Here is a 15,036-nt window from a genome sequence, read left to right as displayed (position 1 = left end):
AGACTTCTTAAATCAAGACATCTAATGAACCATGTTGAGGTTTAGCACCCCTAGTGGAGACCATGCTGAACTACATTTAGCATGGGTCATTGATGGGGTCATGCGTTCAAGGGTCAAGTCAAATAGGCTTTTATTGTCATTTTAACCATATACAGTTTAGTATACGATGGGACCAAGGTCCTACATACGACATAAAGTTAGAACATAAATTAACAAAACTGACTAGCTAACTAACTACGAAGAGAAAAACCAGATTAACATTATAAATTAACAGAAACTATTATATCTAAAGTCCTATATAAAAAATTCTATATATTTAGGGGCAGTGGTGGCTCAGTCGATTAAGGCTCTGGGTTACTGATCGGAAGGTCGGTGGTTCGAACCTCAGCATCGCCAAGCTGCCACTGTTAAGCCCTTAAGCAAGGCCCTTAGGGGTGCTGCAAGCTGGCTGACCTCGTGCTCTGACCCCAGTTTCCTAATTGGGATATGCGAAAAATAAGAAATTTTCCTCCCGGATTAATAAAGTTCTAAAAAAAAAAACAAAGTGCATGTGCAAATGTGTAGACAGGGTTTGAGGTTAGCAGATAAGAAATATGTAATTAAAGCAATTTAAGCACATACACTGGAATTATTCATAAACCAAACAGGTATGTTGCATTTTTTAATTGTAACGCGTTCCAATAATAGCCTTTATTAACCTAAATAAGGTTGTTTCCATCATACTTTGTGACAGGGTTTTTCAGTCCTGGAGAGCTAGTGTCCAATGCTCTGGTGATTCTTTTGTTTAAACACAGCTGATTCAATCTAAAATCTGTTAATTACCAGGTTCAGTGGGTGTGTTTAGGTGTTGGAAAACCCTACTCCATGAGAAATATATTTAGATTAGCCATTACATTAAAATCACCTACATTCCCTTTGTATGGTGGCTCTGGCCCCTCTGGGTTTGGTTTATTCAAGTGTTATTCATTTCATCTGGCAGTGGTGATTATGTTAGGGCTGATTGTATTTAACAGTAACTTATGACCCTGTTGACATCCGTGTTGGATACATACCGTATCAGGATGGTTTCCACTAAGGGCATTAATCTGGAGATTTTCATACAAATATATTTATTGAAAGCAAAACATCTACAATCCACCATCAAGGTCGAAATCCAGGGAGAGTCAAAACCCAGTGTAGTCATGTGATCAGTAAATCATGCTCTCTGCATCTCCTGCAACAAATGAAAGCAGAGGAAACGTCAGCGGAAAAAGCACAAGCCAGCATTTCTCAATAACGTCGCACCTCCTTTTTCTTTTGCACTGCAGCACTAAGCATCCCTCACCCCCCCCCGCTCTCCATGTCTCGCTGTCTGTCTGTCTGTCTTTTACAGTTTTTCCTTCCTCTTTGTTAAATCAGGAATAACAGTACTGTATGCTTTCAGAGCAAGCTGATGGAGTGTACTGTATATGTGATAAAGCATCTTCCTCATAAGCTGTAGAGATTTTCCACTAGCATGCCTCTGTACTCTGTCTCTCTGGATTTTACTGACTGCTAGTTAATTTATCACAAGCACTTACTCTAAATTGGAAAGTTCTACACACAGTACCGAAGCAGAGATTTCTCTTTTCCTCAGGGCCATTTTTAGGATTCTGTTCGTACATATACAGTACTGTAGATACCAATTTATTATTTACTCATCTATCCATTCATGTTCCTCTTGATTCAAGCTGAAAAGAAATTCTAAAATCGCTTGCCCAGGTATCTCGTTAGAGATTGCATTGTATAGTTGTAAGCGTCTTTGTTCCTACAGGGCTAAGTTTCGTCTCAATCGCAGCGTAATTCAGGTTCCTCTGCAGGTGGCTACCTTCCAACAAGTGGATTATTTAAGAATATTAGATTGAATTTGTAATAACAATAATGCTCCCACACCTCTGAAGTATCACCTGCCCATGACCTAGTGGAGACTTGGGTCAGGGTGATATGTCTCCATAGTACCAGTCTGCCCTTTTAAGCAATGGGAATATAATAATAATAAAAAATAATAGGGTGTAGTGGAAACAGTCCTGCAATAAATCCTTGCCTCACTTCCAGTTAAGCCCTAGATCTTCTGTGACCCTGAGCAGAATAATTCTGCTATTGAATTAGAATGAATGTAAAAATGAGTGGAAACCAAAATTGTTTAATATTCAAATTGAACCATTTGGACAAGTCATTACTAAGAAACAGTGCCCTGCAGTGCCCTGGTGCCCCATTTATTCCTGTCCTGTGCCCAGTGTTTTTGAGACTGTATTCTTGAAATCCTTGGTCACCTTGACAAAGATAAATTGATCACTAAGCCAGCAGGAACACTAACGCTGGACGACCATTGTAATTGTCAAGACAATTTCGATTCTGAAAGTTAGAATGACGTTGAGATAATGTTAAACATATAATCCAAATGCATCGTTGCAAATATAACCTCAAAACATCAAAATATAAACCTTTATTTGGCACCTTTATGCTGATTAATATTAACTTTTACATTTAGTCATTAGGCAGATGGTCTTATACAAAATGCTTAAGATTTACACAATGTCCGCCAATATCTATGGTGGCTTAAGTTTTTAACATTGTTTCGAAATCTGATCAGCGATTAGGACGACCACAACAGCTTTCCTCCTCTCCGTTTCATTTTCTTTCGGAAATATTAAAAAATATCAAGTTGTTCCAACATCTGTAATGGTAATGTCACCACAACGTTCTGTCAACCAAACATCTCTGCTGGGAAAGTTTCTAAGTGAAGGAATTAATCAATCAATTAATTGATAAATGAATAACCATTCCTTGTATAAAATCCAACAAATGCTTCCTTGTTCAGGACACATGTTTATTGTTCCATATTTAATGTGATCGAGCTGAGTAGACTCTCATAAACCCTAACACAAGGTGCTTTAACCGTGAAGGAGTGTGTTTATTTACAGTCGACAAGCAATGTGAAAGAGATGTGAATGCCTGCGGTGTGATCTCCTTGGTGCAGCAGTGATATCTAGGTGTAAAGTTGGTGGCATGCTTTCCAGTGAGTCAGGAGAAAAAAAACAAAAAGAAAACCTCAAATTAGACTCCATTACGCATTCACAGTGATGTTCCTGTTCCTGCTGCTGCTTTATAATCAGTCCCATAAGAAGACAATTATTGATTGCCAGAAGTGTTTAAGCTTTCAGCATGGGTGCTTGTGATATGTTTATATATGGAAATCTAACCACTATCTAATTGGTGTCGCTTGCCGTGGCACATTTCAGAGTTACCTTGTTGTTGTTGTTCTGAGGTTCTCCTGCAAGACCAATTATCACAACGAATAGAGAAATAGTCAAAGGTAAGGTTCTAATCTGCCTGTGTTTCTTCGACAGGTTTGGACATCACTAAAGATCCTTGTATGAAGGTACACTGTCCTCCTCACAAAGTGTGTGTGAGTCATGACCTCCAAACGGCCATCTGCACCAATCATAAACCTCCACAGCACAGGTAAGTCTCTCTCTCTCTCCCTTGCTCTCTAATGATCTCTGGCTAGAGGTACCTCCAGCAGAGCTCGAGAGCTGAACTGATATTAGCTGTGTTGCACTCTCCACTCTATCACCAACAGCTGACTCTCATAATCTCCCATTAATAGCCAATCACCATCTGACTGCCATCTGCACTTTAGAACGACTTCATAAACACGATTAAAAGCTAAACGACCCGGCTCCGCCTGATAAAGCTCTGAAATTAGTTTTCATTTTCCAAATAATCTTACATTCCCAGCAGTCATGTGATCAGCGTCCTGTTAGAGGTCTTTATGAGACCTGACCTCGTCAAGGTGCGAGGCCCTGCCCTTTTCCTCTTTAACCCACGCCTTATTATGATTCAACCCACATCAATTATGCATCGGACCTCGGAGAGAGCGCAGAAGTTCATTAGCTATAATTACTCACTCTCTCTTGATGAGCAAACACACAGTAGCCGGGGAACTGCCAAATCCTGTGATAACATAACACCGAAGCTTGTGAGAAGAATACCTCATCTATTTACACACTTCCACATCATGTTCACTACAAAGCTAACGCTAATGTCTAACTATCATTTTTTTTTGTTTTTTACTAGTTTACACAATGACAATCATTAGGCAGATGGTTTGCATGTAAATAATAAATGAATGCATAAGAAATTGGTATTCGTAGATTCTAGATATTAGTGTGACACATTAATAAATAATAAGGGATTAGAAATGATTTTGAATGATGTGTTTGCTGTTGAAAAGATCGGTGTAATTATGGGTAAGCACTGATCCATGATGTCAGAGCTTGAGTTTTATAATGCTGCTGCTTGATCTAAATAAAAAAAGGTGATATGTGATATGAAGGCATACAAAATCCTCAGGAAGTGATTAAACCCAAAAGCGATAGAGTCCATTGTTCCTTTCAGCGATCGTCTACGTTTTGTTCCACCTGCTAAAAACGCATGTGTAGACCATTTGCTACATTAAAGGCCACCTTTCACCCTGTGTGTCTGGGATAGGAGATCCAGCAATCACTCACTCAATCATTCATCATCCGTACCGAATTATCTTGCCAATCCATCGCAGGGTACACATACATCCACACACTCAACTACAGGTAATTTGGAAACACCAATTAGCTTCATCTGCATGTCTTTGGATTGTGGGAGGAAACCAAAGTACATGAGGTGCAAACTCGATGCACACAGACCCGAGGCGGGAATCGAACCCAGACCCTGGAGGTGCAAGGCGGCAGTGTTAACCAAAAGTAGCATGCTGTAATTCTTTTCATAAAGTGATACAGAAAGAAAAATAACAGGGGTTCGAAAATGTTTGATATTTTCCAAATACTGTATATAATTGATCAGTTCTAAAAAATTGGTATGGACAGATTAAGTATAACCTACATTAAAACCACCACCAAAAGCTAAGTGACAATACATAAAAATATAAAAAACACAAAAATGCATAATCTACTGTACAACTAGTTTGTTGACTTAAAGCCACTTTTTAAAAAAATTATTTTGTTCCAGTAATACATGTTATGTTACCATTAAAACCACTGGCAGATGAACTGAATGACATTACTTAGCTCATTACAGTGTGACCTGTCATAGTAGGCATCAAATGAAAAGTTATTTCTTAAAGTTAATGTGTTGGAAGCAGGAAAACTTAGCAAGAGTAAGGATCCGAAGAACTTCGACCAGGTGCAAACTGTGAGGGCTAGACAACCGCCTTAGAGCACTCCAAAACAGAAGGCAGTGTGGGGTGTTCCTGCTAGGCAGTATCTACTGCACCAAAAGTGGTCCAAAGAACCGCATCATGAGAACCCAAAGTTCATTGCATATGGAAAGCGAAGGCTAGTCCATCTGCTTCAATTCAACAGAAGGAAAGGTTAAAGACTGAAAGGTGTCACACACAGTGAATTGGAGTCTATAATGTTGAGGGTTAAGGGCCTTGCTCACAACTTGGTGGTTGTGAGATTTGAACGTGGGAACTTCCAAACCATAGTCCATTGCCTTAACCACTGAGCGACTCAACAAGGCACCCATTCCCACAGGGAGCATTGGGCAGTTCATCCAGTCTGATCCCTCAGAAAAGCCAATGCAGCACAAACTGCAGAAAAATTTCAATGCTGGCCACGAGAGGCTTGTACTAGAACACCAAGTGCACCACAGCTCGCCATGCACAAGGCTCAGAAAACAAATATCTTAAGCAGCAGACCGGCCCCAAAACTCCCCAGATCCCAGTTTGATCAAGCTCCTATTGGATGCAATGGACAAGCAAGTCCGATCCATAGTGGCTCATCCCCAAAACCCACAGCACCTAAGCGATCTATTGGTAAGATCTTGGTGTCAGACAACACAATAAACACAACGAAGCAGGGAGAAGGTGAACCTGAGACCTACAGTAGGATTTAATGGTAATGGCTTTAATGTTATGGCTGATCAGTTTATAACGGCCATTTGAGCATCAGAACTGGACCAGGCAATGAAAGAAGGTGGCCTGGTCTGATAAACCACTTGATCTTTTTCATTATATCGACAGGTCAGATGTGTATTTTGCTTACATAAGGAAGAGATGTTAACACAGTGTGCTGTTTTGCACAGGTCTCAAAGCTGCTAAGAATGGTGTTTTGGTGTTTTGCATCCTTGTGTTGAGGGTTTGATTCTCTCCCCAGGGCAATTTTTTTATTCAAATTTAATTTGTCACATACACAGTTATACACAATATGATATGCAGTGAAATGCTCATACGATCGCCCGTTACCTTAAGAAAAGATTAGCAATTAGTAATAAATTATGAAATAAAATATAAAACATACTGTACTGTAAAATGCACATGTGCATAAAGTTTGCATGCTGGCTTCTCATCTCATCAGACTTTTAACATAGGTTTTGATTATATAAAATGTCTATTTAAATAGGGTAGGCTGTTTAAATAATCTTGTTGTCCCAGGATACCTGAATTCATCTTATATGAAATAGCTATAGTCAGGAATTCAGTCAAGAATTATATACAGTATAGAGATATTATTTGTTCAACATATAACCATTTCCCTCAGGGTTTCTATCTATCTTTAGAGAGCCTAGGGCAATACTGTGACCAACATTTCTCCTGTGAGTCAAAGTTTTATTGTTTTTAATTAAAAAAAATTGTACATTTAGTACCATAAAAAATACACAAATCAATGCAGAAGCTCGGAAAATGATGATGAACATGTTTAAGCTTTTAAAAGAGGATGAGATGAGGTTTGGGAAAGAGAAAGTACAGAGTTTGGTAGTGTGTGTATGTATGTAAGAGAGAGAGAGAGAGAGAGAGAGACTGAGAGAGAGTGATTGGGTCTGATGTGAAAAGGAGATCTCTCCAGAGGGATCGAGGGCTATTTAATCCACTCACAGTGTGATACAGATACTCAGCCCCGAGAGAAAACAAGCAGATACACTGGCAGCGCTGTGGCCTTTTCTAACCTCACATTAGTTAACAGTTTAATCAGTGTGACTCACATGCAACACACCTCACTGACATTTCTAATCTGTTATAATAATCTCTCCTGTCTCTTTCTCGCTCTCGTTTTAAAAAGTCTTTGATGTTCAGCAAACACGTAGCAATAGCCAGTGCGCTCTTCCCACTTTATTTTGCTCATTGATACTCCCAGATTACACAAACTGTCCAACTACAGAAGAAATAAAAAAATATATATTTTCTGTTTCAGCATTAAGCCAAGGAAAGGCAGTCATCTCCACAAGCACTGGATGGGAGGAGTGAATCATGGGAAATGTAGACCTTGTCCTGTTGTCCATCCTAATCCAGTGTGTGGCTCAGATGGTCATACCTACTCCTCAAAGGTGAGCCCTCCTCCTCCTCCTCATCATCATCATCATCATCGTCATCTGTCATCATTGTTCAAGATACTTTATTTCAGTTCTTCATTTGCTGTATATACACTGTACTGCCCAACATGCACACAAAACATAAGCCAGAAATTTATTAAGCACTGTTAGTCTGTGAACTGTCATTTCTATGCATAGACTGTATCGGAATCCTTTATTACATGGGCCGTTCAAGTCAAACCTGGACTTGTGATGACATTTCTCATTAATAACGGCATAAAACCACTTGACGTTTACAGAAGACTTTAAACACAGTCCGCAGTCCAATCACCTTGATGGTATCCAGGCACTAGTGAAATGCTGGGATAAGTGCATAAATGTATCAGTGGACTATTTAGAGAAATATAGGAAGTTTTTACTTTGATAACTGTGTTCTGTTATTCTGCAAAATCAGAAGTCGCGGTTTGACCTGAACGCCTCTTGTACTTTGCAAGAAGCCGTTATTGTGATACAGTCCTTGGGTCAATGACAAGAAGCAAGGCAAGTCGATTCGGTTTGCACAGAGATTACAGAGAAAGACTTTCGGATCAGCGTGCGCAGTGTGCAGTTGAAATATTGCCGAAAGTGGAGGATGTGTGTTTGCATTTAGCCTTGTCACGACAGTTATTAACACTGCTCAGATCGGATGGATGACTGAAGATGTAATCACCACTAATACATTTTAAACACTGGATTATGTAAACCAACGGGAAGGAAATCTCATTTTGTTACAGTGTCACCTTCAGCATTTTGTAGCTTGTGGCCAGAAAAGTAGACTCAGCAGTTCGTCTCAGCCTCAGACACTCTATGACCCATGGGAGTGCATCTGAGACTGAGAAATGAAAAATGTCAGTTGCCTCTTTCTTCGATCAGAGGTTCTTGATTGATCAGTTGCTCAGATGTGTGTCCTGGGGTTCAACTCGAATTCAAACTCACCAAGAAAGCTTCAAATGTGTTCATCAAACTGAGGGTTTTTTTTTAAATGAAATTTGCTCCAGGGATTACACAAAGTCAAGAATATCAACCAGAGCAGTGAATTGCGATTCAAGGTTGGTAAGGTCGGAGATTGTAGCCATTCAAAAGCATTTTCAGGGCCTTTGGGTTGATAAGTTCATTAATGTGTCTTTAAACATGATGTACTAAGGTGTTGACAGGGTAGTTGGGTACATTGGTGAGGGTTTCTTGAAATGCCTGAATATTTTTATTTATGGACACAATAATAGTCCGCTCTCAGTCTTTACTATGACTAAATTACTAACCCCCTACCGTAAGCATGATATAATGTAAATCTTTAAAGTAATGACAAATATCTAGCTACTCACTTTTACTTTTATAACTTTTACTCACTCACTCATCACCTATACCGCTTTATCCAGTATGCAGGGTCACGGGGGGCCTGAATCCTATCCCAGGAGACTTGGGACATAGGTCATGCCAATCCATCACAGGGTACACACATACAAAAACGCCAATTAGCCTGATCTGCATGTTTTTGGACTCTGGGAGGAAACTGGAGTACCCGGAGGAAACCCATTAAGCACCAGGAGATCTTGCACACAACTTCATGCACACAGACCCGAGGCAAAGACACAGACAGTGCTAACCACTAAGCCACCGTCCCACCTGTTGTGTAATCTATTATTGTGTACTATATGGACTTGTGTTTTATTTATATTGACATTTCCAACATAAAAAGTTCTGACTATATAATGAGATAATGAACCTTATAATGAAAGTGTCAAGAGTGCTAACCATATGTTTTTATAAAATTTATGGGTCTCACTGTAAGTTTGTACTGTAAGAACCGTTTGCCGAAGTCTTCATCACCGAGCAGTCTAAGACTGTAACTAATTAACCTGACGCTTATACTCAAAACGCTCAGAAGCTCATATGTTTCTGTTTACGAAAATGCCATGAATATGTGGTATACAGTTGAAGGAAGGAAAATAATTACAAGATCCTTTATTATTCGGGTTTCTCTGAGGGTTTCTTCCTCATGTCATCTCAGTTCTTCCTTGGCACTGTCACCTCTGGCATGCTCATTATGCCATGATACTTAAACAAAGAGACTGATGCAAGTGCAGAAATGTGAAACTTTAATTAAGTTGGGATAATAAGCAATAACACGCAAAAAGAAATTGATAGGAAAGAAACTTAACTTACTTTACAAACTTAACAAACAAACTTTTTGTCATGTAAAAGACAGTGCAAAGCCAGTAAGGAGAGGAAATGTGGAACACACAGTGCGTAATTATTTATTCACTCACTTATTTTTCTGTACTCCTTAACTTGTATAGCGTCATGGGAAGCCCTGAACCTACCCAGGAGACACGGGAGGCCCCAGATCTGGTGCCAATTTGTACTGAACTGTCGCAAGACACACAAGCACACGCATGAACACACTTACTTATTTTAGGAAATTTAGAAAAACAGATTGAACCATGGCAGGAAACTAAAGAACCTAAAGGAAACCCACCAAGCATGAAGGAACATACTTATTCCATGCACACAGACTAGAGATGGAAATTGAACCCTCGCCCCTGAATGTTTAAGGCCACAGTGCTAACCACAAGGCCACATCTTAACAAAGTGAGACAAAAGAAGATGAGAGTAAACAAAATTAGGAGCTGAAATGCCATCTGTGGTTTGATGATGAAGAGTCCAAGATGCTCCTAATATTGTATCTAAACAGGGCCTGGTCCCCTGGTTAAAGCAGCAACAGGGCGAGGCAAGAAATGGGCAATGGCTACCTCAGCGAGACAGATTGGGTAGCAGCTACCATGGTGAGGCCAGAAGGGGGGAGCAGCATCCGAGGGTCAGAGCTTGAAGGTACAGAAGATGGAGCACCCTGAGCTCTATGGAACCTGATCAATGTACACTGGACTCATTGAGGTGAAAATTCCCCAAACTGATTTATCAAGTATGTTCCTAGTAATATAAAAGGAGCTGTTGAACATAGAGCTTTTAGGTCAGTTTATTTAAATGCGTTAGCTTCTGGCCAGTTTCTCCCAAACTGGCAATCAGTTCTGCTTCTTTCAGGACTGTTGCAGAAATTCCGTGCCATTACAGCTTCCAAACTTTCTAACACTGTTTTTTAAACTAGCTTGGTCACAGGTTTTTTAAATGAGCTTAGTCGCAAGTCCCTGCATGTGAACTGAAACCAGCGTTAACAGCCTATGTTTTGTCTGAAATACTCCTACAGTAGCTCCATACTCCTGTTGGGATTCAACTTTGCAACTGTACTTGTTCTGAAGATTTTCAATAACCTTATTTTTCTTTCAGCTCCTCTTATGGTTTCGTCTCCAGCTCTTTTCAGGCTTCCCACAGAGTTGTTTTGTTGTGTACTAAAGTTCCCTTATAGCTGACTAAGTGAGTAGCAACATTTAAAGCCGTATGCAAGAAATAAGTGCTATTGCATCAGTTCATGTCTTGAGGCCTCAGCTACTGTACGTACCAATTGGCTGGTGATTGTGTAAATGGCATTGAGAGAGAATCCAGTGAAGGTGTTTGCATAACCACAGTAAGAACCAGGAGGCAGACTGATAATCATTTGCTCGGCCACATGCATCAGGAGTGACTGAGTGACTTGTTGTTGTTTGTCTTTCGGCTGCTCCCAACAAGGGGTCGTCACAGCGTATCATCTGGTCTGCACATACAAGCTTGGCACAGGTGTTTACGTGCTAACCAGCATTTTAACTCTTGGATTCATCTGATCAAAAATTATCTACATGATACAGGTGTCACTTTATTAAATTATATATATTTTTTTATTTTGAACTCATCATACAGGACTGGAAAAGTCTTGAATCTCCCCTTAATTCTTCATGTTTTCCTCCCAGAGACAGAGTTTCTTGTATTTTTAATGTAGTCTAAAGAAACTTTTCTCCAGCCTTTTCTCCCTGTACCTGACCAGTTTCAGAGAAATGTTTGTTTTTTTATGTTTGTTAAGCCACACAGTGATCTATGAATCATTCAAATATAAAACCATATGACTTAGGACATGAACCAGTGAGAACTAGGTACAGATGATGACAGATGATCAAGGCAGAGATTAGTGTAATGGTGATGCTGAATGCGGACAAGAGGCAAAATAAGGTTGCTGCTGAGGTCGTACATAAAAAAATATTTTTAAACTGTATTTTTAGGCATTTTGCAGCTTCTTACAGTAAAACATTTGTTCCTATTTCTTTCATTGAATCTACTATACATTGGATTTAATTTAATATGGAGAAATAAGACAGCACGGTGACTTAATTGTTGGAACTGTTAGCTTGCACCTCCCGCCTCGGGCCTACGTGCATGTAGTTTGCTTAGTGGGTTTCTTGCGTTTTTTTTTTCCCCGGATTCCTCCGACAGTCCAAAGGCATGCAGATTTGTCGTTCCAGAATTGCCCGTAGTGTGTGAAAGTGTCAAAATAACACATTACTATGGTGTAATCAATAGAGAGTAAGTGAGTAATGCAAGAAGTCCACATGCACAGACCCAAAGTGGAACTTTAAACCCCTATATACAGTGCTAGCCACTACGCCTCCGTGCCGAACCAATCACAAAACTATTTGCAAATAGTGCTATTGGCAAATTTCTAGAGGACCACTACAATGTCTCTATTACCAAGTATGCAGTATTTAGCATATTGATACAGTTGGACCTTGGGTAAGGGTCTCCTGTCCACAGAGTAGACTGAGAAGTTATCCAATTTACATTAGACGACTAACCTTCTCACAGGGAAGCGAACAAACATCTATAGAAATAGGGTTCCTGCTAGTTCATGTTTACTACGTAATAAAACATGTGTGTCATTACTGAACAACTTAAATGGTTTAATTTGTAGTTATAAACTTAGAAATAAAGACCTCTTGATGAAAAGGCTGTGGTACAGTAGCTACCTTCCAAGACGGAATATATAAGGAAGAATAAAGTTTAATCATCATAAGAAGCTGTTTTCTACTTCTACATTCTACAACACTGATATTTAATAATTTAGGCCCAGCCCCAGGATCCAGATGTAGACTTTAACAATACTGTAGCAGTAAACACTTCTCTCTCTATCCCCCCCTCTCTCTCTCTCTGATTCGGTGTATAAATTGCTCAGTCAGTGCTGATTGATAATCATTGGATGAACTGTGTCCACTATTGTTATTGGATTCCCAAGTCTTAGCGCTTTCCCAGCCTCAGTCTAATCCATCTTTTCATTCGTTTCTTGCATCTCCAATTACTCCTCCCTTCATCGCTCAGTCCTCTCTGGTATAGTCTGTGTGAAGCCCTGCAGGAAATGAGCAGGTGGGAATAGAGGGACAGCAAGTTGCATTGGGATTGCTTGATAAATTGAGAAAAGGAGAAGGGGAGTGTTCAGTTTAGGACACTAAATCATTTTCTATTTATCGTTAGATCTGTGGGTAGAATGTATATGGTTATTAATATTATTGACATTTTTTTTTTTGCAGTTTTTACAGTTTTTTTTATTTTTTTATTTATGATTATTGTTATACATACGGCCATAAAAGCTACTTTAAAGTAAAATTTAAACTGTAGATAACTTGTTAGAGGTTTTTTCTTTTCCTTTTTTTCTCCATTTGTATTTCAGCACCACGTGTGATTGCCTGGCGTGATCAGACGTATCACTGCTTTGATTAAATTATAATTATTCCAGATGCCGCTTATCACCTCTTTAAACAAACTGTATTTTTTTCCCCCTCGCAGAAATCTCTCATATAAATTCTCTGGCTGAGCACTGACAGTGCATGAACCTTGTGGATATTTCTATGTATCTTTATTAATTTGTGTAGGTGCTGCATTTAACCGCTGCGTTTATATACTCATTTATACACAAGTATGTGTGTGTGTTAGCTTTTTTTAATTAGTTGAGGCGCTTCTTAAATTAGCCGAGAGATGTAACAGTATAGTGACGAGCTTAAATCGAACTCCGTGAAATTGAATATGCCGGAGATTGGGGGGAAAGGAATGTATGTTGAACATGCCAGTGTGTGTGTGTGTGTGTGTGTGTGTGTGTGTGAGCATTATAAACCGTCCATGTCAGAAATAGGATAGATTTCAGTGCATTTTTGGACGCCTGTCAGAGTAACAAGCTGCAGTCAATACAATGTGTGTGTGAGGTGCATGTACTACCAGACCCATACATTTTGAAACAGAATTATTTGTAATAGTTTTATTATTATTATTATTATTATTATTATTTTGCTGAGGTTTGATCCTCGACATGCTTTGCCAGGTTTTTACTGCATCTGCCTTTAGCTGTTGCTGGTGTGTAAGTCTGGAAATTTGTTCAGTCTTGTCTTTAGTAAGTAAAATACACTCGCACAGACACCATGCTTTATTGGGTTAGGACCCGGTGGCTGACTTGGCCATTGAAAAGTATTCAATTTCTTTGCTTCTGGTAGTTTAACAGATGATCTGGAATGTTTTGAATCATGAGCTGTACCTGTCTTTCTCCATAATTTTCTCTTCTTATAATTCTGGTACAAGGTAATTTTGGTTCCAGCAGTCCAAAGAATCTAACAAAGTTTTCTGGCAGAGTCTAACCTGTTCTTGACTCTTACCAGCAGGTTGCAGCTTCTAGTGAAGCATCTGTAGTTGCATCATAAAGCCATCTCTTGACTGTAGACTCAAGCACTGACAAGCCTACCTCATCAAGAGTGTTCTTGCCTTAGCTTTGGGTGAAAGGGTTCTTCTTCATCTTGGACAGTATTCTGTGGTCATCCACTAAAGTTGTCTGTCATATCTGTTATTGTAAATACAATAAGAAATACTGTAGGCGTAGTGGTGTAGAGTGGTTAGCACTGTCGCCTTGCACCTCCAGGGTCCGGATTCGATTCCCAGCCAGGTTCGAATCCCGTTTCTGTGTGCATAGAGTTTGCATGTTCTCCCCGTGCTTGGTGGGTTTCATCCGGGAAATCCGGTTTCCTCCCACAGTCCAAAGATATACAGATTAGGTTAATTTGCATTCAATTTGCCCGTAGTGTGTGAATGAGTATGTGAGTGTGTGTATGCGTGTGTGCTCTGCCATGGATTGGCACCCTGTTCAGGGTTCATGTACCCTGCCTTGTGTCCTACATCTCCTGAGATAGTTTTCAAAGAAGACCAAAACAGCCCAGGGGTCCGTTCTTTGTACGTCTCTTGACACATCCGAGATAAACTGACACATCTAAGATGAGATCATCGTGCTAATTACGAGTTGGTTCTTCGAGCACACCTGTTGGTGATGATTAGTATGGCTGGATTGAGTTGTCTACTCACTGATCACAAGCCCTGCGATTGGTTGACGAAATGGAGAAAGAGCAACTAAATTTTTTTTAAAAACACGTGTTATGCGCTGAAATGCCCCCCTGCCATGGATTGCCCCCCCACATAATCGCTATTAAATATTATATTAGAACATAAATTTATAGGTTAATGGTTTACAAATTACATGAGACAATAAAATTAAATAAAATAAGCAATATGAAAATAAATATGTTGTATATAAAAAAATAGAAATATTAATATTATTTATATTGTTTGTTATTATCAAATTAGTTTCGTTTATATAATTTATCATTATAAAAATATTTATTTTTATTATATATAATAATTTATTTGCATATTCATGACAAACCCCTGAAAAATAAATGTGCAAGATGCAAGAATATATGCAAGATCCTTTTCTTTTCCCAC

General features: G+C 39.3%; 1 protein-coding gene across 1 annotated transcript in view; it reads left to right on the top strand.

Annotated features, from left to right (window-relative positions):
- The window catches only part of spock1 (SPARC (osteonectin), cwcv and kazal like domains proteoglycan 1), a 257,125-nt gene that overhangs the window by 181,897 nt on the left and 60,192 nt on the right, over nt 1-15,036 (top strand). Inside the window, exons 5-6 of the mRNA XM_053491188.1 lie at nt 3,369-3,483; nt 7,209-7,341. Of these exons, the coding sequence (XP_053347163.1) occupies nt 3,369-3,483; nt 7,209-7,341 (248 nt within the window). The remainder of the gene's footprint in view (nt 1-3,368; nt 3,484-7,208; nt 7,342-15,036) is intronic.

Source organism: Clarias gariepinus, chromosome 2, assembly GCF_024256425.1.
Source record: "Clarias gariepinus isolate MV-2021 ecotype Netherlands chromosome 2, CGAR_prim_01v2, whole genome shotgun sequence".
NCBI classification, from domain to species: domain Eukaryota; kingdom Metazoa; phylum Chordata; class Actinopteri; order Siluriformes; family Clariidae; genus Clarias; species Clarias gariepinus.
This window is presented reverse-complemented; position numbering and strand designations above follow the sequence as displayed.